Genomic DNA, 27,152 nt, shown 5'->3' with positions numbered 1-27,152 from the left:
GTGAGGTGGGAACTGGAATGGTACCCATTTTGCAGATGAGGAAGCTGAGGCCCAGAGAAGAACAGAGACCTGACTGAAGTAGTTTATTTACTTGAAAAATATTGACTGACAGGGAGTGTTTAACTGTCAGAGTCTCAATTAGGGATGGGGAGTGTTCAACGGGTCAGAGGCTCAGTTTAGGGAAGGTGAAAAAGTTCCCCACAGGTGAAGGCCGCACCACAGCATGAATCTACTTAAAGTCTCAGAACTGAAGCTTTCAGAGGGTTACAGCGGCAGCTCGTAGGCCAGGTGTGCTGATTTGGACTTTTGTCTTTGTTTATGCTGTGTGTAGTTTACCACAATAAAGCAAAGAAACAAAAAATATCGATCCCCAACTGTGTTTTGGACACTGTGCCAGATACTGTGGACACAGAGAGGAACAAAACAAATATCTCTTCCTTTGTGGAGCTAACATTCTAGAACAGTGCTGCCCAGAGAACTTTCTGTGAATGGAGTGACAGATGGGTGGCCCGTTCTGGATCTGCTCTGCACAATAGGGTGGCCCTTAGCTACACGGGGCTATTAAGCCCTTGAACTGTAGCTAATGCAAATGAGGAACTGACTTTAATTTTATTTCATTTTAATTAATTTAAATTCATCAGCCGCAGGTGGTTGATGCCTACCAAACTGGACCGTGCAGTTCCAGTGAGTCATGTGTGCGCCGTTCAGAACCCCGTTCATCTCCCCTGGCCTTGTCTTAGTCAAGCTTCCAGGTACTGTCTTGCAGCAGGTCAGACCTCTTGCATCAGAGTCTCCAGGGAAGCATGCTAAAATCCAGGTTCCACTCGACCCACGGAGTCAGCGTCTCAGAAAATGGGCTCAGGAGTCTTGTGTTTTTATCAGAGTCCCTGGGTGATTCTGATGCACAAGGTCAAGTCTGAACCCATCACCCTTCTTGTTCAAGACTCCCAGCTAAGAAGAGTTTGCATCAGGTCTGACCTGTGAGGACCAGGCCTGCTCAGGGTGGGCACCCCTTAGGGCTCCCCGAACCCAGCTAACCCAAACCTGAAGATAACTAGTTCTGGTTAGCAGCCTGGGGCTCCTGGGAGCCTGTGCTTCTTCCTGAAGAGCCAACATGGGGGCTCTTCCATGCTGCATCCAGAGGGGTGGAGGGCTCCCGTGGTGCCCCGTCCTGTGTTTCACCAATCTCTGGGGCTTCCCACCCATCAGCCCCAGGCTCTGGCCCCAGTGGGTGGGGAGTGGGGAGCAGAGGCCTGGCCTGGTGCCCCAAGGCAGACCAGCCTGGTCAAGCAAGGAAGGAAGAAGTGGAGGCAGCCCAGGGCCAGCGGACACACGGGGAGGGGTGACTCGGGCCTCAGGAATTTGAAAACAAACATTCAGCCAGGGAAGGAAGAGGCTGCTTCTGGCGGCTGAGCTAGGGCGGGCCCAGTTCCCTCCTTCCCGAGGCAGGGGCAGGGGTGAATCCCAGCCCTGCTGACCGTGGCCCCTGGCTGGAACCAGTGCCTGGGAGTTTCCACTCCATCGGTGGGATCAGGAGGCCAGAGGGGCGAGGAGAGGACGGGCCAGAGAGCCAGGAGGAGGCGCAGCAGAAAGGGATGCTCATCAAGCACCTGCGGAGCACCCACAGTGCTCCAAGACAGAAGCACCGCCTGGCTGCGGGGAGCAGGGCTGAGCTAGGGGCTCCCTGCAGAGAAAGCCAGGGCAGGCTTCCTGGAGGAGGCAGCACCTGGACCCAGCCCTGAAGGGTGAACTCTGGTAGGCCAGGATAGAATCTTCTTAATCCCAGCCCTCCCCAACCCTGAAGGCAGCACCCCGAGCGTGGATGAGCCCGCCAGTGCGCGGACATGCAGAACAGGCAGATGATCACTGTGCAGTCTGAAGGGTCCAGGCTCAAGGGCAACAGAGGAGCCCCTCTTCCCGTCCCCTCTTCCATGTCTCCTCCTCCTGGAGCTGAAGCTGTGATCCCCGTTGGGACCCAGAGACTCTGGAGCCAGCTGGCCTGAGTTCCGTCCCAACTCAAGTCACTCCCCAGCTGTGCGGCTTTGGACACACGACTTCGATTCTCTGTGCCTCCTGTCCCTTCTCTGTGAGAGGGAGAAAATAATATCGCCTCCTTTGTGGGGTTTGGTGAATCCACACAAGTAAATGGCTGGGAATGGTGGCAGGCTTGTGTGTGCCCATGGGTGACGGGGGTGACGGTGTACGCATTCGCTAATCCACTGACTTACTCACCGATTCACTCCCTGATTCAGTGCCCCACTCACCCTCCTCCCTCTTTGCCAGGCATCTGCTGGGCAATCCCCGAGTGCCAGGCCCGCCGGTCCTGCCTCCCAGCCCCTTGCCAGTCCTGGACGGTGCTGGCTGAGCTGCTAATGACTGCAACAATTTCCTTAATTCCTCTCAGCCCAAAACAAACTAGAAGGGCCTTCTGGGGCAGGGGTGACGTGCTAAGACCAGACCTGGGTGTGGACGCTAAGCCCCTAGGATGGGCTCCTTGGCCGGGAGCCAGCACCTGGCACTGCCCGAAGAGGGTCGGGCCTCCCAGCCTGCAGGTGGCACATCAATGTCCTTCCCAGGGTGGCCTCACCCACCCAGCCTCTTTGACAGCCAGATTGTCCCAGGGCCAGACCTCAGGCACTCACACCTCAGACTTCATGAATGCCAGGACCCCGACCTGGTACCCAAGCCAGCGGCCAGGGCCGGCTTCAGTGAGCTCCATTTCCCCAGTGAACAAGCAGAGTTGCATGCGGTGCTTAATAATTGCATGCTGATTAATGGTAGACAGCTGAGCCAAAGATCCTCCGCTGGCTTCCTCCTTCCCCATGGGCCCCGGAAAACAGGTTTGCTGGGCAGGAACCCACCTACTGGGATCCTGTGAGAGCTGTTTCCCAAATTCCTTCTTAGGCCAGGCTCTGAGCTGGGCTTTTAATATCTTTTCTTTTTTCTTTTCAGTACTGGATGGACCCAGGGGTGCTCTGCCCCAGAGCTACATCCTCAGCCCTTTTTATTTTTAAAATAGGATCTCCTGGCAGCTTAGGAGACTGAGGTAGGAGGATCTCAAGTTCAAAGCCAGCCTCAGCAAAAGTGAGGGGCTAAGCAACTCAGTGAGACCCTGTCTCTAAATAAAATACAAAATAGGGCTGGGGATGTGGCTCAGTGGTCAAGTGCCCCTGAGTTCAATCCCCGGTACCCACACCCCCCAAAAAAACTAAATTGCTCACTAAATTGCACAGACTGGCCTCAAGCTGTGATCCTCCTCTCTCGGTCTCCCAAGTCACTAGGATTACAGGTGCGGCCCCCTGCACCTGGCACCTGATACTTTGAACAGCATGGTCTGGTGGGGATGCTGACTTGCATCTCACACACAAGGAAAGTGAGGCTCAGAGAAGGAAGAGGACTCACCCCAGGCCACACAGCCAAAAAGTGTGGTCCTGGGATTCCATTCACGTCTTCTGGCCACCCCCACTCACACCCAGGGCCAGGAAGGGTTGGCATCTATGGAACTGGAGAGAGGCTGGGCTGGGCATGAGGTGCTGTTTGGGCTAGAGGGTGGGGCGGGTGAGGAGAGTGAGAGGCCCAGGCAGGTGCCAGGCAGCCACACAGCAGGGCGGGTAACGGGAGCCTGGCCAGGCTGGGGCCCTTGGGCAGGCCCCGCCGGGCCCTGGAAGCAGCAGGCTCATCCCATGGAGCCACTGGGTGATGCCACCTCAACCCGCTGACTCAGCCATTGTGAGGGCTTTTTCCTGGAAAACGGCAGACACAGAGGGAGTCAGGGAGGGAGGCTCCGATTTGGGAAGGGGGTGTGGGCACCCCTTTCTGCCCGCAGCTCCTGCCTCAGCCCGTCCTCAAGGATCCCCCTCCAGGTGCCTCAGGAGCCCCCTGCCGTGTGCCCTGACCTAGGGCTCCTGGATCCAAGGGCCAGAGGTGGCCGTGGGGCTGGGACAAGGGTGCCAGTAGGTCCCTAAGTGACCACCTCAGCCAAGCAGCACAGCCTGGCCGGGCATGTCCCCACTCGCCTTCCGCAGAGACTTGCTTTGCCCCATCCTGAAGGGGACAGGCGTGGATGGACATCTGTGTGACACCATTAGGTGCCACTCTTACTTGGGGACTTTGGTGCTGCTCTGCCGTGTGGAGCATCTTTAGGGAAACATAAGAACCCCGTGGCATCAGGACCAAGGCGTCCACTGCCCAGCCGGGGTCAAGAACAGGGGCTGAGTGCAGGAGAACCTGCGGTCCTTGGGAGCCTGGCAGGCCCGTCACAGGCATTTGTCACGCCCTAGAGGGGATAATGGGATCAGGGGCTTGGCGGCCACCAATTGCATCATCCCCACACCCAGGCAGGGCAAGGGCAGAGAGAGCTGGGCAGAGGCATCTAGAGGGCCAGGCAGAGGGCTGAGGCCTGGAGGGCGAAGTGGGAGGGTCCTCCGATGGCTCAATGTCAGGGTCCCCTGTTGGTACAGTGGTGTGCTGGTAAACATTAACAACCGGTTCTGTGCAGGGCGGAGATTTCCTGGCACACCTCCCCATCCCCGCCTGCCTGCCTGCCTGCCTGCCTCCCGAGCTGTCATGAGAACTGTGGAGCTGAAGGACGTGCACTCGGCCAGCTGGGAGCCGAGGCGTGGTTGTTAACCACGGGTCACGTGTGACCTCAGGCAAGTCACATCCCTTCTCTGAGCCTTGTTTTTCCCCTTTGTAAAATTTGGATGATATGAATAGAACCTGCTCTTATGGTTGTGACAGGAATTAAAGGAGGTACTTAGTGACAATGAACTGGTGACATGTGGCACTTGGTGTTGGTGGTTTTTATGGTCCAACTATTCAGCCAAGAACTTGGCATGAAGGACTCAGACAGCACAAGCTGCTGGTCCCCAAAGTTTCTGGAAATGAGCACCTTCCAGTCTTAGGAACCCTCAGAGCTGAGACCGGGACCCGGCATGAGCTCCTACCTCCTGAGACCTGTGCCCGCGCAGCCCACTGCCTTGTTCCTAAGCAACAGGAAGGCTCAACCCTGGGACCCAGGGAACACACAGCCCGACTCCCAGGTCCCCTCCACACCTACCCTGGGCTTTGCTGCCCCCTGGTGGCTGTCCTTAGAAAAACGCTGCTCCCACTGGGGGAACCAAATGGCAATTACCATTAAAAAATAAATTAATGATGATGATGATGATGATGATGATGATGATGATGCACCAGCGCAGTGGTGCAGCCTGTGATCCAGCTACCGGGAGGCTGAGGCAGGAGGATGGCAAGTTTGAGGCCAGCCTGGACAACTTAGCAAGACCTTGTTTCAAACTAAAAAGCGGGAGCTTGGGATGTGGCTCAGTGGTCCAGCACCCCTGGGTCCAATCCCAGCACCAAATAAATAAATAAATAAAATAAAACAAGCAAACACCAAAACCCCAGAGGCTGCAGTTCTGCTTCTGCTGTTCATCACTTTGAGTTTGTGGAGAAGCTCCCCAGCGGAGCATGGGCAGCACAGAGCAGGGGACAGGGATCTGGGCGGAAATCAGAGGGGGATTTAAGTCCTGGGCCAACAGGTTTGGTGACCTTGTGCGAATCACGTCCCTGAGCCTCAGACTCCTTTTCTGTAGAATGGGGTGACAAAAACAAGGTTGTTATGAGGATTAAGAGACCCACTGCCTGTCACAGAGGTTGAGCTTGGGACAATAACATAGACATTGTCACCTAGTGACACTTGCCTGGTCTGTGACACTGCTCCCCTCTGTGGAGCGCTTTTTCAAGGTGTCTCCTCCTTTAATCCATATGGTGACCCCCATTTAACAGATTAGGCAACCGAGGCCCAGAGAGGGGAAGTAACTTGCCTGCAGCCTCACAGCTTGTAAGTGCTAAGGCAGGACTGAAGACCGGTGCGCTGATTCCAGCCCCACCTCGCTTCCCCGCACCTCGATGCTCTGCACTCTGAAGCTCCTGAGGGTGCCTGTGTCCTTCTGCAGGCCCAGCTCCCGTCCCTATCAGAGTCCCTTCCTCCGCCCATTCCATGGCAGCACCTGAAATGCCAAGCCCAGCAGCTGACCCCTTCCCTCCTGACCAGCTCCCCAGCCCACTCATGAGCCCAGAGCTTGCAAGTGGCTTCCAAAGGTCATCCTGTCCATCCCTCTGCACCCCACCCAGGCAGATGACTGTTCATCCTGTTCTTCATGCTGCTCAGGGGAGGAGATTCCATAACCTGCTTCCTCTTCCCGCCCAGGTGTTTGTGAGGGTTCCCATAGTGGCAGACTCTAGTGTCTAACCACAGTCCTTCCTGGTGCAGTTTCCGCCCATCTCCTTTTGTTCCAGTAGTGTCAGAGTTACCATGTGAGGAGGACACTTGACACCACAGAGAGGGACCCTGGGACTGGAAAGCAGCTCTCAGGGGCAGGAAGTAAGAGCCGAACCCAAGTTCAAGTCCAGGTCAAGGTGGCAAGAGTGGCCGAGCTGGTCTCCTCCTGGTGCCCCGGGCAGCCCGACAAGTCCACCCTGCCTCATCGCACAGTGGTGCTCACAGTCTGGGAACTGGCTTGGCAGCGGCTCTGCCACCCTCCACACACGTTTGCTGAGTCCTCCTCTGGGCCTGGTGATGCATCTCGAAGACACCAACGTCCCTGCCCTCAAGGATGGCACAGTCCACGACCGTGAGCCAGCCCACAGATGAACGGACAAGGAGTCCTGGAGTGGCCAGAGGGTGGTGGAGTGACCCTTGGCCAGGTGACTGGGAAGGGTCTCCAGGGAGGGGCTTGGAGATGAGGCCTGAATAACAAGAAGGAGGGAGACCCCAAGATCCCGGGGAGACCCTGATAACTGGGCCAACGCCCCCGGGGTACAAGGAGCTGGTGTGAAGCCACCTAGAAAGATGGCCAAGGGCAGGGCTCTGTGGGCCCACCAGGGCGAGAACTCACAGGGCCCCCAGCTCTGAGCCTCAGTTTTCTTACCTGTCAAATGGAATCAATGGTACCCGAAGGTACTCCGATCCACAGGGGTGGACAGACGGGCAGGGAAGTCCTGTAGTGCTGGGGTCAAACCCAGGGCCTCCCAGGTGCCAGGCAAGGGCTCCACCACTGAGCGGCGTCCCCAGCCCAGGAGGATGCTTTAAAGGCAAAAACGGGAAGGAGGCCACAAAGTATTTTGAAATAATATTTCCTGACGGCAAGGATCAGTAGAGGCCGCGTGTCGGCCCGGGATGAAGCGGGCAGTGTGGGGAGGCCTCCTGCGGAAGTGCTTTTGGTGTAAGGTGCAGTGGCCTCTGGGTGAGGTGGTGGCTTGGCAGTCTTGTGAGGGGTGCCTGTCATCGGGCACCAGATCCCCTCCTTTAGAACCTCCGGGCTGTATTGAATTTCTGGTCAGTGCCCAACCAAAGCGACTCCATTGCCTCAGTCCGGCTGCAGCAAAATAACGGGGGGGGGGGGGGGGGTGACGAACAACTTGTGTAGATTGATACAGCAGGAGTGGGAGCCGTTTATTGTAGGACAACAGAGGTATTTATACATTCCACACAGCTTATCTTAATTAGCATAAACTAGATACATCAGTCAACCAATAAGGAATCTCCACACTTAATGGCTCGCTGGTGTTACTTCACAAACCACTCCCTCTGGCATTTTGCCAGGCGCCATCCAGACTTGTTTATAGACTCTAACACTCCATCTTGATTTGGATGGCTTCGCAGTCCCTAGCGCTCTACCACCTAGTCCCTAGTCTAGTAGCCAGGCCATCCGTGGTAGCTTTCGGGGTTTCACTTCATCACCACCCCCTCGAAAATGACCCCCACCTGCACAGGGGCTGCTCGACTGTTCCCTTGGGTACTGGGAGATATTTTTGAGTGCTCATGCACAGCACTTCACAGTTTGTAAAGCACTTCCTCTGATCTCTGAAGTGCCCTGCGAAGTCTGATCGCTGCAAAACCTCTGGAGCCATCAATGGCAAAGGGTCTAAAGGCCACAGGAGGCTCAGGCTCAGGCCCTGCCGTCCGCCCTGCTCCCCCGAACTCCAAAGCTTTTCTTACCATCCTCTGACATCTGAAGGATCGTGTTCCCAACACACAGAACCCCAAGCCAGGGAGGTGCTGTCATGGGGCTATACTTGGTTAGGATCAGGTGGTGACCTTCTTAGCCTGGCACACACCTGTGATCCCAGTGACTCAGGAGGCTGAGGAAAGAGGGTAGCAAGTTGGAGGCCACACTCAGAACGCAGGGAGATCCTGTCCAAAAGTTAAAAAATAAGTAAATAAATGAAGGGTTGGGGATGCAGCTCAGCAGTGAAGTATCCATGGGTTCCATCCCCAGTACAAAAAAAAAAAAAAAAGTCAGAAGGTGACTTTCCATCAAAACCCAAAGCAGCAGGGCACAATGGCACACAGCGGCTTGGGAGGCTGAGGCAGGAGGATTGCAGTTTCAAAGCCAGCCCGGGCAATTTAACAAGACCACGTCTCAAAAAAAAAAATAAATAAATAAAAAGGGTGGTGGGGGATGTGGCTCAGTGTTTAAATGCCCCTGAGTTCAATTGCCACCCCCCCCCAAAAAAAAATAAGAAGGGTTCTTGGTCCTTCCCAAATGGAAATGGAGCAGGAGCAGGCCAAGGTCAGATTAAGGAGGCAATCCCTTCCCTCTCCCCAGCAGGAAAGGACTTCTCCTTGGGCCACTGCTTCCCAGGGGAGGGCAGCTCCTGAGCCACAGCTCAGCATGTCCTGCCACCTCCATTTGGGTTCTTAGGATGTCCCCTTGGTGGCACCACCTCTAGGCAGTCTGCCCTTCCTCCTGAGGGCTGGCTGCTCCTTATTTGCACTCCACAGCCCAGGGGCTGCACTCCAGCTAGTGAGTAAGTTTAACTCACATGCAAAACTGCACAGATCCTAAGTGTGTGGCTCAGTGGGTGGATCCAAAGGGACCGGCCCTGGGCAAACAGCTCCAGCCGCCTCCCTCTCTGGTTGCTTCCTGCGCCATGGGACTCCCCGCCCTGGCCAGTCAGTCCATCCTGCCAGCTTTTGTACTTCATGCAAACACAACCATCTGATCTCCTCTGCCATCTGGTCTGGTTTCTCTCACGGCATGTCCACATCCTTACACGTGGCTGCAGATGTTTTATTCTCGTTATCGTATAGAGTCCCACAGTGTGGTTGTCATTTATCATCGGTAACACCTGGGTAGTTTCTCCTATTTTGACAATTAATGTTAAGAACATGCTATTTCATGTTTTTAGGGGGTTTTTTGGCCCTGAGGATTGAACCCAGGGTGCTTTACCACTGAGCCACATCCCCAGCCCTCTTATTTTATTTTGAGACAGGGTCTTGCTAAGTTGCTCAGCCTGGTCAGAACTTGCAATCCTCCTGCCCCAGTCTCCCGAGTTGCTGGGATCACAGGCATGCACCACTGCACTAGGTGCCAGTTCCCGTCTTTGGGGACTTGAATGTGCCCATTTCTGTCGAGTGTGTACCAAGAAGGTGGAGGGACTGTGCGCTCAGCATGTGCTCAGCTCTAGTGAAGCTGCTGGGCTGCTGTCTGAGAGCGGCGGTGCCCATTCACGCCCCACCACTGCCTGCCTGCCTGGCTGTGCCAATCCTGGGGAGCTATTCAAGAGTCCTGTACTTCCCCTGTTTACCCAGTAGGGGACGCCACAAAGACTGGCACTGTGTCCCCTGGTCCTGAGGAGGCGTAAATGAGGGAGGAGAATGAAGGAGATTGGAAAGAGGAGGCAGGTGGGAGGGAGGAGGGAGGGAGGAGGGAAGGGGAGGAGGAGGGCGGGAGGGCGGAAGCACACAGGGCTGTGCTCTGCCAGGCTTGCAGCCCCAGACAAGTGCCCACCAAGTCAGAAGCTGTGCTCATTGGTTCCCCAAAACCAGGCTGTGCCATGGGAACAAACCACTGAGCAATTTCTTCCCCTCCCTTTCCCCCCTCTGTTGGTGCCAGGGACTGAGCCCCGGGCCCTGCCTATACTAAGTGCCCAACCACTGGGCTGCACTGTCAACCGGTATACATCACTCTCTCAATTATTTTTCAGGACAAAAATCTACATAGGCTCAGAGTTTGGGGACCTGGGGAGGTCATGGGCAGCAGAGAGGGGCGTGGGTGCTGGTGGGGAGACAGTCCCTGGAAGCCATGTGTGCTGGCTCCCGCAGGCACGTGGCTTGGAGACTGGCTGGGCAGACAGCCCCAGGCCAGACCTGCCCTAGACATGCCCGCCTCCACCTCCTGCCCTGTCCAATACCACCCGCTCCAGCCTCCTCCGCCTCAGCAAGCAGGGGCAGGGCCCTGGGTCCTTGGCCAAGGCCAGATGCCAGTGCAGGGCCTACTGGGCAGAGGCAGGCGCTCCTGAGAGAGGGGCCTCCAAGAGGCCTGGTCTGGACCTACTCTCTGGGTGGGGGAGCAGGCAGGGAGGGAGGGAAGTGGGCCAGCCAGCCTTGGGCAGCCCTGTTGGCAGCACCCCCAAGCCAGCCCCCGGGGCCAGCAGTCTAGCCCAGCCCCGACACAGGCCAGAATCAGATGTGCCAGGGCAGGGAAACGTGGGAGGGCCTCTGCTCTGCCAGCCGATGTCAACCTCGGCTCTCCCTGAGCAGATTCGGCGCTGGGGAAGGCACAGGAAAGCTGTCCTCACGCTGTCCATGCGCCTTAAGTCCTCCAGGGGCAGAGGCCGCACCACCTCCAAGGCCTGTGCTCTGACTGGGCAGCTCTGGTGCCATAAAAGCTGTCGCTTGGTATAATTTCTTCACAGGGCATGTGATGTGTCCAACACTTCTTTTCATGGAGGCTTCTGGAAATAGGTACCCTATTTTGCAGTTGAGGTAACTGAGGCTCAGGGACTTAAAGACCCTCTGAGGAGCTTGGGGCCTTGTCTAAAATCACATGATTCGTGCGCGCGTGCATGCACACACACACACACACATACACAAGCGCGTGCACACACTTCCCATGGCTGAAGAGAGGTGCCTCTGCAGCAATGGGCACCCCCAGCATCCAGGTCTTGGTGTCTAAATACCACTGTCCTAATGAGTGGAGCCTGCCCTCCTTGGAGATACAGCAGAGTCCTCCGTGGAGGCAGGAGACACGCAAGATGAGCCTGGAGTGTCCTGCAGTGGCCAAAACCAAGGAAATGCTCAAAACCTCAGAGGACGTGGGCAAGGCAGACAGTCACAGGAGGTGACCTGAGAGACCTGGCAGAAAGCTGGAGCAATCTGAGCCACTGGACAAGCCCATAGTATTAGATTGCAGCCCAGAGTTTAGAATGCATAGACACACGAGTCCACGCGGCTAGAAGAAACGGCTGACTAAATAAATGAAGGGAAAGGGACAAATCCTCCATGAGGAGGAATTCCAAATAACACGTGGAGATGCATCCTCCCAGAGTGCAGCACGCCCTGTGGGCTCGACTTGATTCCAAGGAACAGTATGGGAAAGAGGAGAAAGAGGAGCTTCATAGTAGAAAACCCAGCAGACACCACCTTACCCACATAGTCGAGGCCAACATGGCTGGGGCTGCAGAGCTCAGTGGTTTAAAAAAAAATTAAAAAGGCCAAAGCCTGGAGAAGTGGCCCACACCTGTGATCTCAGCTACGAGGGAGGCTGAGGCAGGAGGATCACCAGTTGGAGTCCAACGTCAGCAACTTAGGGAGACCCTGTCTCAAAATAAAAAATAAAAAGGGCCGGGGATGTGGCTCAGTGGTTAAGTGCTCCTGGGTTCAATGCTCAGCACCACAAAAACACCAACAAAACCAGCTCACGTGGCAAGTCCCGGGCCAGCATGTGCCCCCTGCCGAGATGCGGTCTGTCTGTCCCCAAACCCCATCACTCAGGTCTGGTCACGAGGAAAACATCAGATACCCTGACCTGAGGGCTCGTCGGCAAAACACTGACCAGAACTCCTCAAAATGTACAAGGTCAGGAAAAGCAAGGAAGGACGGAGAAACTGTCACAGACCAGAGAGACAGACAGACATGGCAGCCGGAAGCAACGAGGGCTCCGGGAGCAGAAAAGGGCAAACTGGGAACCCCCCCAGAGTCTGCAGCTGAGTTAGCGGTGGGGTGCGGAGGGGTCCTTAGCTGTGCCACAGGGACCCCGTCCTGGGAGGCATTTCCAGGGGAGGGTTGTGAGGGGGTGGATGGGACCCCTCCCCTTGCAATTTCCCCGTACACCCAACAGGATTCAAGAATAAAAAGCGGGAGGGCCGGAGGTGGGGCTCATGGGTAGGGAGCGGGCAGGGGTGAGGCCTGGGCTCCTTCCCCAGCTGTGCAAAAAAATAAATAATAATAATAATAAATAAATAAATAAATAAATAAACTTAAAATGACTGTAAACATGGTACGTGGGGCTGGGGTGTGGTTAACTGAGCGACAGGGCACTTCAGTCATTCCCCAAGCCCTACCCTGGGTCTGTGCCTCTCTCCATCCGCCCTAGTCTGCCCCCTGGGGCAGGGTAGACATCTGTCTTCCTCCCCCAGTGACCTCCTTTGGAAGCTGAAGCAAGCCCCCTGTCCCCCGCTCACCTCTCAAAGCTCACTGTCCCACCTCCTCCCACTCTCCTGGCGGCTTGGACTTCGCCAACAGTGGCCTCCTCAACATGGACCCTGCTTCACAGCAGCTGCCCATCCTGCTTGGGGGCCACTTGGACTCCAGGGCAGCTGACCCCAGCCAGGCCTCAGGGAGGAGCATGTGATTGGTGTGCTGTGGTTTGGATCTGAGAGTCCCCCCAGGCCCACGTGTCCCAGGCTTGGTCCCCTGCCCGGGGCTCTGCTGGGAGGTGGTGGAGCTATAGGGTGTGGGACTGGTGGGAGGAGGTTAGGTCACTGTGGAGGGGTGCCCTTAAAGGGGACACTGGGACCCCTTCTCCCCTCTCACTTCCTGAGGTGAGCAGACGTCTTCCCCTACGCGCTCCCACCCTGACATACTATGTTGCCACAGGGCCAAAGTGACAGGGCCAAAGACCCTGGACTGAAACCTCTGAAATCCTGAGTCAAAATAAACCTTCTCTCCTTTAAAGTTGATTATCTCAGGTGTTTTGTCCCAGCGATGAAAAGCTGACCGACACGTAGTCTACACCTAACAGCATAAACCATCCCCTACATCAACACAGAGGAAGCCATGCGACCCCAGCAGTCCAGTCAGAAAGAATCCCAGGAGTGGGGTTGGAGTTGTGGCCCAGTGGTAGAGCATTTGCCTGCATGTGTCAGGCCCTGGGTTCGATCCTCATCCCTGCATTTAAATAAATAAAAGATCCACTGACAACTAAAAAAAAAAAAAGACTTCCCAGGACTTTGGGAACACTGAGACATTTTTCTTCCATGTTGGATATGAATGAAGAGGCCCCAGGGCTGGGGATGTAGCTCAGCTGGTAGAGTGCTTGCTTTGCATGCACAAGGCCCTGGGTTCAATCCCCAGCACCACCAAAAAAAAAAAAAAAAAAAGGAACAAAGAAGCCCCTAGAAGCTCTAAGAGGAAGATAACACCAAGGACAGGAGTCGAGAAATGGAGAGAGCTGGGTCCTCAGTGACATCAATGAGCCACTTGATCAAGCCAACTCTGAAGCCCATCTTTCCTCTTCTGTGCTCAGTATAAAAACTATGGTAAAAATGACCCCTCAAAGTATATCTATGTCCTAATCTCTGGAAACTAATTTTTCAAAAATGATTAAATGATTTTTTAAAATAGTAGATTAGGGGTATCTTTGTAATGTGATCTATTAATTTATTTATTTTGAGATGCCAAGAATTGAACCCAGGGCCTGGCACATGCTAGGTAAGCATTTTACCACTGATCAATGCCCCCAGCCCCTTTTATTTTTACTCTGAGACAGGGCCTTGCTAAGTTGCTGAGGCTGGCTTTGAAACTTGGGATCTCCTGCCTCGGTATCCCAGGTCCCTGGGATCACAGGCATGTGCCACTGCACCCCGCTCTGCCTGTTCCAGTGCAGGATGATGACATGGGGGATTATCTGGGTGGGCGCCAAACTTTAGGAGCATTCACATGTCCGTAAGCAGAGGCAGGAGATCTGACAAGGGCACACAGAACAGGGAAGGTGACCCCAGAGACAGAGCCTGGAACGATGTGGCTCCAAGTCAAGGAATTCAGCAGCCACCAGGAGCCAGAAGAGGCAGGATGACCCTCTCCTGGGTCCCCAGTAGAGCCCAGCCCTGCCCAGCCCTGCCAACACCTGGACGTGGGCCCAGCGATGTTGGACTTTAGATTCCTGCTCCAGAGCTGGGACAGAGACATTTCTGTTGATTTAAGTCACCCAGAACCGATAGGAGACAAATCCAAGAACTAATAAAATCTCTTTAATATTCAGCTGTTGGAACCCAACGTTTCATGATGGCAGCTGAAGGCAGCCTGACCATGCAGCGCCTGTCCCCAGCCCCCTCCTCACCAGAGAATTCTGGAAAAAGGAAACCCATGGGGAAGCAGCCAGAGGCGCTCCTGGTCTCAGGCAGGAATCGGGGGGGGGGGGGCAGTGCGCAGGCTCCCAGGATCCAGAGACAGGTCACAGCCACCAGCCCCAACCTGGCGCCGTGGGGAGGGGGCAGAGAAGACTCCAGATACACAGAGGTCCCAGCACCCACCAACCAGCACCAGAGTACTCCTCAGCCAGCGCCCTGCCAGAGGGGCCCAGAGGTGGGCAGGGTGGAGGGCACAGCGGGAAGGGCCGCGTCCTCGCCTGTCATGGCCCCCATCCCACAGGAAGAACCACATGTGGCCCTGAAGTGTGGACACGAGGAGCACAGGACAGGGAAGACCCTCTGGAGGCCCCACTCCTCGGTCCAGCCTGCACCCTCGATGGCAGGGCCAGCCGCAGCAGCAGCCCGGAGTGTGGAGACACTGCAGGCCCCTGACCTGTCCAGGCCAGGGGTGCCAGTCACGCGGGCGGCTCCCCCAGCTTGCTGGTGGCACTGGTGATCCGCTTATTCTCCCGGAGGTTCCGGAGGCGGGCGCTGAGGCTGCTGATCTCTTCCACGTAGGCCTGGGGCACCCACCCCTTCTCGCCATCGGCCAGCCGGACCCCCTCCAGCCAGCCTGGGGACACAGCCGACAGCAGCATTGGTAGCATCAGAGGGGCACCAAGCCTCCGCCTGATGCAAGCCTGGGGCCCAGGTGACATCATTTCAGCATGTCCTAGCTGTCTTGTAGATAAACTGACCTGTTTTTATTGACACCTCTGAGAAGGGTATTTCCCACTCCCCCCATCACTCTAGATCCTACAGCTTTAGGAGCAGGAAGTTCCTCCTCTTATCTAACTGATTCCCACACGCGCTGTGGTTTATCAACCTTTGCATAATCTTTCCCTGTGATGTCTAAGCCCTGGCCGGGAGTGCTTTCCAGGGGGACACGCTCACCGTCACTGGTCCGGGTCTTCACTGCCAGGATGTCAGTCTTCTCCAGGGTCAGCTCATCAGGCTGCAGGGCCTTGTACGTCCTGACACACTGAACCTGAGGGCGGTCTACAGCCCAAGGGAGGGTCAGGGAATCCCAGGCAGGTGGGGCAGGAGGGGTAGTAGGAAAATGTAAAGCAAAGAGAGGAGCTTTTCTGTCCCTCCCCGCCGCAGGTCATCAGCAAGACCTGGCGCCCTCTTCCTGCAGTACAACCCTGGTGGGTCCAGTCCCTCCACGTTTTGGTTACTACTCTGGCCAAGGCTCTCACCTCCCAGCTCAATCCCACACTTTGCCCTTGACCCCTAGACCCCAACCTCCAACTGCTCCAGACGCCACTCAGGAAATAGTGGTGGCGTCACACGTCCCCTGACAGCACTGATGCCAGCCACACCCTTCCCTCCCTCCTTCGAGAACATCCTCAGACCTCCCTGGGCCCACAGGCCTGTGTGGTCGGCCAGGAGTGCTCCTCCTGGACTGTCCATGGCTGCCCTCCTCGTCCCATAAGGCTCAGAGGTTACTTCCCAGGGGCGTGCCCTCACCACCTGTCTGGAGTAGGGGTCTCATGCCAGCCAGTGGGACTCAGCCCAAGCCAGAGGATCTGTGGTTCCAGGCCCTACCCTTTCCAACAGACTAGGTGGGCAGGAGGTCCAAACGCCACAGGTTAGAGCATCTAAACCAGCTCTGTCACCTACTGGCTCTGTGACCTTGGGCAAGTTACTTAACCTTTCTGGGCAGATATGAAAAATGAAGAAAATGAGTCTCACAGAGCTGTGGTGAAGATTAAATAAAATAAATGCAAATGCAAAGGTCCTAGCCCTGGGCCTGGCGCGTGGCAGGTGCTGGTGGAAACGCATCCCTTCCTTCCTAAACGCATCCCTTCCTAAAGCTCAGCCCGAAGCCTCTGCTCAGAGCCATCAAGATCAACTGGCTGCCAGCAAGGTGCTCTGGGACTAGGCAGCACCGTGACTCCCCAGCCCAGATTCCATGGAGGTGACTCTATCAACCAAGCAGACCCCCACTCTCTCTCCACCACCCACAGGCCCGCCACTCTGGTACCGTTCTCTTTGCAACTGATGCAAAGACAGAGGCAGACCCTGGCTCCAGAGAGCTCTGCCACTTACAAGCTGGGTGAACTTGGACTAATCCCCTCCCTACTCAGAATCTGTCTTTAACATGCAGAATGGACTTTGGAGATTCCTGGTGCTGCCCCCACCACAAGGCTGGCCTGTCCCGTGTCAATCCTGCCTAGCCTTCCAGGGTCCTCTGAGCCACCCCTAACCACCCCAGGCTGCCAGTCTCCCTCCCTACAGCCCACCCAGGATTGGAGGAAGAGAAAGCAGTGAGGTCCCCAGCCCAAGGGACATGGGGGTGGTTGGGGTGGACGCTACTACCTTCCCCCTCGCTGATGACCTCCTTGTCCTCCTGGGGGCTGGAGGGGCACAAGGCTGAGATCCACCTCTGCTTCTCACTCCTAAGGAAGAGGGGGCTGTATTGTCACAACATGCAAAATACCACTGCCCAGAGGTGAGGGAAACCAGGTCACGGAGAACGATGTCCAACCCAGGAGCCACGTCTGCTCCGCCCCAGAGCCCCCAGGATGTTAGCGCTGCCCATGTCCTGCCTTGCCCCATCCTGAAGCCAGAGATAAGGGGTATTTGTTGGCATCCAGAAGACACCCAGGGCCTGGCCCTGGCCCCCAAGTCGGACACATCTGCTGCTCTGGGCACTCGGGATCCTCCTCCCTCCCCTGGCCACTCACTCTGTACGGGCCCTCAGCAGGAACTGGTGCTTGGCATGCTGCCCGTGGAGGAGCCGGAGGAGGAACACGTGGCCTGGGATGCCCTGCAGCTGCAGGCTGAGGTCCCTCACCTGCAGCTCCACCATCCTGGCGTGGACGAAGACGGCAAACCTCCCCAGCCTGCGGGACAGGAGGAGGTCAGCCTGGCCTGGGCCTGGGCTCCTAGCACCATCCTCTGGACAAGGTAAGATGACCGAAGGGAGAGGGGTCTCTGCCCCTCCAGCAGCCTCCCCAGGGAACCTCGCCCACGCAGGGTGCCACTCCTCCAGGGGCCAGCAAGAAACTGGCAGCTCCATTGAAGAGGTGCAGGTAGACAGCCTTGCTGGACAGCTTCAGCTTGGCAGGAGGCACTGCGGCGCTGATGGAGGGGGAAAGTGGTGACCAGTTCTGACCCAGGCACACTTTCAGCTTTCCCTGAACCTCTGCCCCAGCTCCTGCTGCGAGGACCCAACTAGATGCGTTCCTGTTTGGTGTCGACTCCCTAACTGGTATAGAAGCTCCAAGAAGGCCAAACCTTGCCTCTTAGCCCTGCATCCTACAGCCGGGCACTGCCTGGCTCAGTAAACACTGAGGTTCAGTAAACACTTGTGAGAAGGAGGGTGGAAAGTGGGCAGGGTATCCCACAGCTTCTGCTACATCCCCAGCCCGATTTTTCATTTTTTCATTTTTTTTCTGATTTTTTTTTTTTAAGACAGGGTCTCACTAAGTTGCCCAGCCTGGCCTTGAACTTGGGATCCTCCTTCCGGAGTTGCTGGGATTACAGTTGTGACTTGCAACATCCTGAGTGGCACCACTGTGCCAGTCTGTCCTGTAGCTTCCTTATCTTAGCATCTGCCATTCCAAATCAATTCCCTTCTCTTTCCCTGTTTTAGGGAAGAACCCCACCAACTGCCCCAGAGGAAGTCAGGTGTCAATGCACCCTCCCCCCCAAATGGTAGCTCTGACCTGTCTTCCCTCCTATGTACTGTCCCCAGAATCCTCTCACCCTGAAACACCCTGCCACCCCTGGGGCACCTACGCTCACCTGGGCGACTGCGAGGGCTTCTGGTCTCTCCTGCTCCAGGCCGTCCTTCAGATTGGCAGGAGCAATAGTCACACTGCTCCTGGCTCTCCATGCTCCTTGCTGCCCCCAGGACAAGTCTGACCTCTCCACTGTAACTTGCAACATCCCAACTGCCCTCTCCTGACCTCTCTTCTATAAATTCAGCCACAGGAGGTTCATCATTCCAAAACACACTGTCCTGGGGTTGTGGCTCAGTGGCAGAGCACTTGCCAAACACACGTGAGGCACCGGGTTTGATTCTCAGTACCGCATACAAATAAATAAAATAAAAGGCCACTGTCAACTAAAAAAAAAAATTTTTTAAAAACCACACTGTCCTCTCATAAACTCCCACAGCCCTGCTGAATACTCTCCTCCAAATTACTACTCTACCTGGAAAACTTCTCCTCATCCTACAAACCCAACTGAAATGTCCCTTCCTTTGTGCAGCTTTATCAATACTCACCCCACACTAGAGGTACCACACACACCCTCCCATCTAAACCCACATGACATGATTATCAGGATGTATTCTCACTGGTCTGAGAGTCCTGTGAGCAGACAGCAACTGTCATGCATATTTATGTCCCCAGTACTCAGCAGAGAGGGTCCATTACAGAATAAGTTCAGTGACAGTTTATCAAGTGAGCAAAAAATCAGGAATGAACTCTTCTCATGGCTTGAGATGCCCTCTCTCCACCCCATCCAGCCTTCAGCTTACGAGCTCTTCTTTCTGATCCCTCCTCACCTGGGATAATCACAGCTAGGACTGAGAGAGTGCTCCCTGGGCCCAGGCACCCAGCTGAGCTCTTTTCAAGAGTGACTGTCACACTGGATGTGCCTACATGGTAGCCTGTTTTACAGGTGGACATTAGGGCGGTGTGGTAGGTAAGAACATGGGTTCTGGCATCAGACAGAGGGGGTTACCTCTGGGTCCTTCATTCACTAGTGCCCCAATCTTGAGAATAACAAGGGAGCCTAATTTCCAGAGAGGTATCTGGAGGACTGAAGGGAATCCATGAAGCACGCCTGGCCCAGAACATGTCCTGGGTCAATGTTGGCTATTACCACTGACTCAGGGCAGAGCTGGACTTCAGGGCTTTGCTCATTTCTGATCTCACTGGCTGAAGCTTCATATCCTCTGCACACAGCCCAGCCCTTGACTCTCCCATCTGGACAATGGCCTCACTGTCCACCTGTGTTCTAGGAGCCTCCAATGCTCAGGGTGCCCAGGGAGCTCACGGTGCCCAGGGAGCTTAGCCTGGCACAAGCTGGGGCTCCCAAGTCCTGTGAGAGGCCACTAGCAGTGATCCTGATGGAGGAGAAGAAAGCCTGGCTCCGATCCACCTGCCCACCACCCAGACTCACTCCTTCCGCCGGGAGAGCAGCAGGCAGTCATTGAAGAGGTGCAGGTAGACAGCCTTGCTGGACAGCTTCAGCTTGGCAGGAGGCACTGCGGGCAGGGGTGCCAGTTCCACCAGCTCCCCATGCCGAACCAGCCAGCGGGCCTGAGAAATCAGCGGGAAGATCTGGAGGATGGAGTAGACAAAGAGAGGCTCAGGGGCACAGACAGAAAGCACAAGCTGGGAGGTGGGTATGGGAATGACACTGGGGCCTGAAGTCCCCAGGGGAAAGAGGAAACAAGAGCCACATACCTTGCCCTCAAAGTGGATCTTCTTGCTCAGGTGAATGAGCTCCTCGGTCCTCTTCATGGACTGCACACTGGCATTGCACTCTTGTACCAGCTGGGGAGGCCAGGGGCAGGTCACCTGCAAGCCGCTTGTCCAGAGCCCAGGATACCAGAGCCCACCTCAGGCCTCTGCCCAGGAATCAGAGACCCCCACAGCTGGAAGCTCTTTAAAGGACATGCTAGGAGTCCAGGACAGCTGGTCAGGAGCCCAACAGCCCTGTCCCACTGAGCTCACCTCCTTGAGTGCATTAAAAGCCTTGGTGGCCATATCTTCATCTTGGGAGCCCTGGGCTGTCCGCTTCAAGATGTTCTAGAGGTGAGATTCCAAAATGAGACAGGCCACTCCCTCCCCCATGATCTTGCCTGCCCAGCCCTTCCCTCTGGGTACCTCCACCAGCATCTTCAGGCGGGTGATCCTCTGAAAGGGCAGGATGAGGAAGGAGGTGAGGGGCAGTCGTTGGCATACTGGGGACTCCTCCAGACGAGCCAGGATGCTGGGGAACTTGGGGTTTTCCAAGCTATAAAATGGGGAGGGGAGTCACCCCTAGGCCTGAACTCCTGGTGTCCACCACCCCACTACTCCTTGGCTCTTCAGGTGGCACTTATCTTGGTCACAGAGCCCCTTGCAGGGACCCCTCCCCCTTCAGAGTTACACTTCCTCACCCTGTCCTCTGTGCTCCCCGAGACCTCCCTCCCTCCTCCCCCATACAGAGCCCCCAGCCCTACAGCAGGCGCTGGTAAGTGCGCTCCTGGTAGGCCTGGTTGGTGACATAGGGCAGGTAGACACGGCGGAAAGCAGGGCAGTGTTGCAACACCACGTCGCATACACTGAAGCGCAGCACATCTGCCTCCAGACGCTGCTCCAGATCCTGCAAGAACCTGAGGGGTGGGCCAGGGCTCAGGGCCAGGGCAGAACCCACAGATCTGGGGGTGTGCCAGCCACAGGGTCAGTCCCCACCTCCACCAGGCCAGATCACTCCCTCACCTCTCGCTGGTACTCTTGACCTCAGGAAGTTTGGAAAAGAGCCATTGCTTATCCTGCGCCCCCAGACACTCGTTGAGGTCGGTGGAGCCTAAGAAGTGACCTACGGCCACTGTCAAGCTGTGGATGTATGAGGCTTCGGAGGTGATCAGTTCAAATTTGGCCTGAGGGAGGATATACGGGGCTGTAAGGGCCAGGCTAGCCTACCTCGAGATCCTGGCCTGGAATCCCCCAACCCCAAGGCCGCCTCCACAGGCAACCTGTACCCGTCCCTTCTCTAATTGCACCCTTAATCTGGTTCTTGGCGGGGCCCAAGGTCCCGCCTCCTGCCGCAGGCAATTGTAGGAGCCAAATTGCGGCCCTCGACTCCACCCCTTTCTCTAGCTCCGCCCACCTGCCCCATTCCGCTCATCGGGGCCTGCCCCGCCCGCGGAGCGCTCCCCCATCAGCCCCGCCCCTGCCCTAGGCCCCGCCCCATCCAGCGCCGGCTATCTCGATAGCTCCGCCCCCCTCAGGCCCTGTCCTATCCGAGGCTTCGCTTCCCTTGGCTCCGCCCCTCACGCTCCCAGTCTAGCTTCTCTAGTTGCCTTTGGCCCCACTACTTCTCTTGTCCTAGCTTCCAGGACCCCCCGGTCCTCAGTGTGGGCAACCCTGCCGCTCGGTCCTTTTGTGACTCGGTCCGCTCTAAGTCCCAGGACCACCTACTTGTGGCCCGCTCCCTGCCTACCTACTTACCCTCTGAGGGCGCCACCCCGCCCACCCGGCCCAGGCTCCGCCTCCGCCCCGCCCCGCCGGGTCCCGGCACCCACCTCCTGCAATTTGCAGTCACGCAGGCTCAGCGTGGCCAGAACGCCACTGCCGCGCACGTCGGGGATGTCCTGCCACAGCGAGAAGGTGGAGCCTCGCGCCGAGCGCTGCGCCCGGAAGGAGCTGCTCGGGGAGAGGTTGGCGCGCGGTGGCCCGGGCCCCTCCTCCGCGCCCTCCGCCTCGTCCCCGGGGCCCTCCTCTTCGCGCTGCTGCCGCCGCAGTTCGCGGGCGCTGGCCACGTCGCTGTATTCCTGGTACAGGACAGCTGGGAGGGGGAGGGACACGGGTAGGGCCGTGGGACGCCCGCCGGCACCGGCACGGCTCCTCCCAGGTTCTCCCGAGAGCCAGCCTCACTTAACAAGCCTCTGCAGTGGTTGGGACACAATGAATTCATTCATTCACTCATTTATTCATTCCATTGACACTAATTGAGCGCCAACTGCGCGGTAGCACCAGTGCTAGATTTCGAGAATTCAATTCTCTCTTTCACACGATCTCAACCTCCCACCTCTCCAAACCCTGGTGTTTCCACACCCCAGCCTCTTCCTTCGTGATCCCTCCCAGAGACCCTCTCCGCTTACAGTTAAGGAGGAATCGTGACTGCCGCCGCTCGTTGGCTCTTCTAGGATCTGGAGGCGGCCCTTCTTGCGTGTCCAGCCTAGGAAAGAGTGTCAGGACTCTAATTTGGCTGCACCCTGCCTCAGACCCGAGCCGAGTGAATGGTGGTTACCTGGGCTCCAGCAAGCCGCCGTGGCTCTCGCTTGGGTCAACAGGTGGTGGCGGAGAAATGCTGTCCACCCTCATCTCTATGCTTCTGGGCTCCCTTCCAGATGCCTTCCCTAGGGAGAGAAAGAGCTGAGGGTGGGTGGTCCCAAGGGTACAGGGCACAATACCCTTTCAACCAGCACCCAGTGGCAAGTGTCCCCGTGTCTAGCAAGTTGGACATGCCCCACCAGCATGTGCTCACCCAGGGCTGTCAGGGACCAGGGGAATTGTTGGTACCTTCCCGAGCTGCTCCTGAGGTCAGTGCCCTGGCTGATGAATTCCGCCCCAGGCGCAGAGAAGAGTGCAGCCGGGTCATCAGCTCTGAGGCTGAGAAGCGCCTGCGCTCAGGCCCCTCAAGGCCAGCCCTGGTAGTCCCAGACAGTTCCAGTGGCCTGGGCTCCTCTGCGCTCAAATGCCTCTCTTGCGCAGCTTGCCCAGGCTCCAGGAAGACAGCCTGGGCCTGGGAGCTGCCCATGACCTCTTCACGCTGGTACACTCGCATCTTGCGCCCTGTGGTTGTGGGGCATGGGAGCACAGGCTGGCACCTACTGAGGTCTCTTCCAACCCCTGTCTCCTGCTTTTGCCCTGTGGTCCTGAGCATCCCAGGGAGTTCAGACCCCATGCCCAAGAGAAAGGCTGATGTTTCTGTGATGATCTGGTGCCCAGGGCCGGGGAAGCATCAAGAGGGGTAGAGAGCACAGGGCAAGGGCCCAGGACAGCCAGAGACTTGTTGTGTAACCTTTGACAAGTCACTTGCCCTCCCTGAGCACTATAGTTCCCTAATCACTAAGATCTGCCACTTGTCCTGGAACTCTGGGGCTTAAGGGGTTCAAAAAGAGCCCACCCAGCCCCCTCCCCTGTCTGCCCCAGTGGGCCATTCCCCGAAGGGTAACTCACAGGCTGACTTCTTCTCAGAGCCATGGCTGGCCCGTCGCTGTGGCTGTGTGTGCTGAGAACTCCAGGGTCCCTCCAGAGCTGGGGGCTGAGCACCAGGACAGTGGGGCCAGCTGCCTGCCCTGCTGGGCCGCATCCCCCCACTGGTGGTGTCTGGGCCTCCTGGGGATGGTGGCCATAGCAACCTTTGGAGAGGGGCAGGGGTCCCCAGGGACCAGCGGCTGCCAGAAGCCTGTAGCTCCTCCGGGGCGACGGGGAAGAGGTCCAGACACACAGGGCTCAGGGGCTGCAGGCTGGGCAGCTCCACAAAGGACAGACTCTCCTGCTGGCACACAGCTACTGGGCGGCGGGCAGTACTAGGTGGCCCAGCCAGGTGGGGCTGGAGGGTCGCAGGTGGCCCACAGTCCATTCCTCCTTTGCTGTGCCACCCACCTGTGCCTGCAGGGGAGAAGGGATCAGAGCCAGGCACAGGACAGCTGGACTAGCCAGTAAGCCACCACATCCTGGAGGCCTGGACAACCCCTCGTGTATGCTGTTTATACACATCTGCACAAACACCCACCTGATTATCTAATTAAAAGCTAATAGTTGGCCCTTACGTAGTGCCGTAATGCTGGGCAAGTGCTTTCCACATATCATCTCATTTAACTCCTCCTATGAGTCGATGCTGTTATTCTACCCATTTTATAGGTGAGGGAAGTGAAGCAGAGAGGTGGTTATGTGGTGAGTGGTAGAGCCAGGATACTCACTCGGGCATTGCAACTTTCAAGACTTGCTATTTATTCACTGTATACCTTCTTTAATACACTGATGTATGGCATATATATTGCCACACAAATCCATGTTCCAACAAATACATTCACGCATTTACCCTCAAGTACACACACTGACACACACACTTTCATAGATACACTCAGACTTGAGATTCAAGTACACAAATTCACGGGCACATTTTTTTTTTTACTGGAGATTTAACTCAGGGGCACTCAACCACTGAGCCACATCCCCAGTACTGTTTCATATTTTATTTAGACAGAGTCCCACTGAGTTGCTTAGCACCTCGCTTTTGCTGAGGCTGGCTTTGAACTTGAAATCCTCTGGACTCAGCCTCCCAAGCTGCTGGAATTACAGGCGTGCACCACCATGCCTGGCTCATGGACACATATTTTTTGATTTGCTTTTTTTTTTTTTAAATCAAACATCTATATAGGTGTTTTCTCCCAAACATGCGCTGACCCATCTGATGTTTACACACACACACACACACACACACACACACACACTTTCCCATTCTGTTCCAGTCACACACATGCACACCCCAGGATGCAGACATGAATGCACGGGCCCACTAGTCCTTGCTTTGGTGTGACCCAACCCCCCTCCCCCCCCCCCCCCCCGAGTGGCGGCCTTCAGTGCTGAGTGATGCCCACACCCATGCCAAGCTGGCTGGGAGGGTCACAGGCTGGAAGGCAGGCCGCCAACCCAGATTAGGCGGGGCCCTCCCAGGGAAGGGGAGAGAGGTGGCCTAGCCCCCCAGCTTGGGGTCAGGGGGGGGTTTCTCCCACCCTGGCTCCTAGCCTCTGGATCAAGCAAGGCTAATTGAGTTCTTTCTGGGCAGGACGTCATCCCGGGAGCCTGCCAGAGCCTTGGGGTAGAACCATGATCTGAGGGGTCTAAGCCCCCACGGCCTTTGCCCCAGGGCGTTCCACTACCACCCTCCTGCCCCTCACCTTTCCAGCTGCTGATGCTGTCGGGCTGCTGTGCAGGGGAAGCCCTCTCTCTGCCCAGCTGGCTGGGGGAGATCCCACCCAGACAAAGAGTTTGATTCATCAAACCCTGTGGTGAGGCAAGCCGGGAGGGAGGAGGGAGCAGGCAGCGGGCTGGGCGGGGGCCTACCCTAGCCTGGCCTCACTGTGGGCAGGCTGGGCAGCAAGGACCCCCCAGAGGTCCCTTCTGGCCAAATGGGCAGTGCCCAGTCTGGCAGGGCCAAGAAACTCAGAGGGAGACCCAGAGAAATGTAGACTATTTAGACAGCAACTCAGAAACTGAGACCCTGAATGCTGACAAACAGAAAAACCACAGATGCTAAGACATTCGGGGACCCAGAGATGCAGACAGAGACACAAAAAATTTCAGACAGTCCAGATACTCAGAGACAGACATGAAGCCCAGAAAAACCCTGGAAGACAGATGGACAAACAATTCATGCCCCGTGGGCTTGCCAATCTGGTGGGAGAGCCAAGAATGAAAACAGTTACAATCCAGATTGGCAAGAGCCAAGCCAGAGGCACATCTGAGTAGTGTGCCAGGCTCACTCAACCTGGGAATCCTGGAGGTCTTCCTGGAGGAGGTCATGGTAACAGCTAATGCAAAATCCCCAGGACCCAGAGCACCTAGAGCTGCTTCCCCATTCTTACCCTGGCCAGGTGGGAACCAGCTGCTCCTAAGGAGCCTCCCTGGGGTCGAGCCTCTAGCTTGTACCTGGAGCCTCTGTCCATCTGAGTGTACTTCCCTAAGCCTCAGTTTCCTCATTTGGCAAACAGGAGAGAGACACCAACTTGACAGTGCTAATGAGAGAATAGGCACCGTAGAGGTGAAGCACCGAGGGCAGAGTGGAGCTTGTTGTTCACGGTCATTCCCCAGAGTATCATTATTATTTCATCAGTCTTTATGGTATTGGGGGATGGTCTGGGTCATCAGCCAGATGGTAAAAATGAAGATACACATGACATCTTAGGAGCATGTGGGTGGGGACCCAGGTGGCCTCTGCCCTTCAGATAAGTTTCTTTCTCTCCAGGAATAAGAAGTCCTCAGCACAGTTCATGCATTCCCCTGCTCTCTGTATTAGAGGAAATTCTATTTGAGTTCTAGACGCCCCTGGAAGACAGGGAGAGGCAACCTCCATAATTTACAGGGATAAATAAGCCAAATATTGAGTCTTGGGGCAGAGGCACCTCCAATTGAGGCCTTGGGGAAAAGCCTGGTGAGTGTGGGCAGAGGGAAGGGGGACGGCAGGAGAGGGCTGAAGGCAGGTCCTGAGTGGGCGGTCAGGAGTGAGCAGCCTCCACCCACCCCACGCCCAGGCTGAGGGGTGAAGGGAATGATCCACCCAGCTCTGGTGTGGCCACCCAACCTCAATGCTGGGGATCAGGTAGGGGCAGAGCTGCGTTCATATTGTGTGTAGCTCATCTCTGCTAGGAAAAAAGAAAAGAAAACCTGAGGGAGAGAACTGGGCCCAGGCAGCAGGGACACTACCTGCCCAGGACATAACCTCAGGAGAGACCAGTGGCCATTCTAGAACCCAAAGGGAAAAAACCCAATCAAAGGTTCAAGGCCCCATATTGGCACTAATCAGTTCTGTGTGACCTTAGACAAGGTTCAAGGCCCCACATTGGCACTAATCAGCTCTGTGTGACCTTAGACAAGTCATGGCCCATCTGTGGGCCTCAGTATCCCCACCTTCAAAGTGTCCCAAAGTCCCCAGCCCCAGCTGCTCCCTCTAAGAAACCTGTGTCATCATAAATATTTCTCCAGTACAAAAAGGATAGGCAGAGGCCAGGGAGAGTCCTATCCGGTGGGCACTGCCAGTCACAGAGGGCAATAGGCCACTTGGCAAGGCTGGCAGAGAGCGTCCTTGGACACTACTACGGTCTTTTCCCTGCTCCTGCCTAGTGCCCCTAGCCCTGCAGCCCACAGGAAGAGGGATCCTGCCCCCTAAGGACAAAAAACAAGTGGGAGGGTCATGGCTAGAAAGGGGATCCAGGCCAAGTGGTCTGCAGATCCCCAGGAGGCCATAAGTGTGTTGGGGCCAAGATCAGAGGCCAGGCA

The 27,152-nt window shown here is 56.3% G+C and overlaps 1 protein-coding gene and 1 non-coding gene across 2 annotated transcripts; one reads left to right on the top strand and one right to left on the bottom strand.

Annotated features, from left to right (window-relative positions):
• Positions 1 to 13,295: 13,295 nt before the first annotated feature.
• Trnaa-ugc (transfer RNA alanine (anticodon UGC)) lies at positions 13,296 to 13,368 on the top strand. The gene has a single exon. It is a non-coding gene; the product is annotated as a tRNA-Ala (tRNA).
• Positions 13,369 to 14,234: 866 nt separating this feature from the next.
• On the bottom strand, positions 14,235 to 27,152 carry Arhgef19 (Rho guanine nucleotide exchange factor 19). Its single transcript, XM_046468501.2, has 16 exons — positions 25,742 to 27,152; positions 23,328 to 23,762; positions 22,668 to 22,940; positions 22,396 to 22,504; positions 22,247 to 22,323; positions 21,668 to 21,930; positions 20,862 to 21,022; positions 20,603 to 20,755; positions 20,265 to 20,394; positions 20,112 to 20,186; positions 19,842 to 19,931; positions 19,555 to 19,715; positions 17,106 to 17,264; positions 16,738 to 16,817; positions 15,310 to 15,414; positions 14,235 to 14,989 (listed from the first exon to the last, which is right to left on the bottom strand). The coding sequence occupies exons 1-16, from the start codon at positions 25,854 to 25,856 to the stop codon at positions 14,832 to 14,834; spliced, it is 2,544 nt and encodes an 847-aa protein (XP_046324457.1). The 5' UTR covers positions 25,857 to 27,152; the 3' UTR covers positions 14,235 to 14,831.

Source organism: Marmota monax, unplaced genomic scaffold (assembly GCF_021218885.2).
Source record: "Marmota monax isolate L192 unplaced genomic scaffold, Marmota_monax_Labrador192_F-V1.1 WCK01_AAM20220418_F8-fsc00008, whole genome shotgun sequence".
NCBI classification, from domain to species: Eukaryota; Metazoa; Chordata; class Mammalia; order Rodentia; family Sciuridae; genus Marmota; species Marmota monax.
Note: the sequence above shows the minus strand (reverse complement) of the source record. Positions and strands in the feature narration are given on the sequence as shown.

What these genes read in the sequence shown, in the direction of transcription:
- Arhgef19 (XM_046468501.2), bottom strand. Translation starts at nt 25,856, where the DNA reads ATGAGGAAACTGAGGCTTAGGGAAGTACACTCAGATGGACAGAGGCTC. An exon ending in GTCACGATTCCTCCTTAACT is followed by an intron (nt 21,931 to 22,246) that starts GTAAGCGGAGAG and finishes TCCCCCTCCCAG; the next exon opens with CTGTCCTGTACCAGGAATAC. An exon ending in CTGCTCTCCCGGCGGAAGGA is followed by an intron (nt 17,265 to 19,554) that starts GTGAGTCTGGGT and finishes CCTGTCCCGCAG; the next exon opens with GCTGGGGAGGTTTGCCGTCT.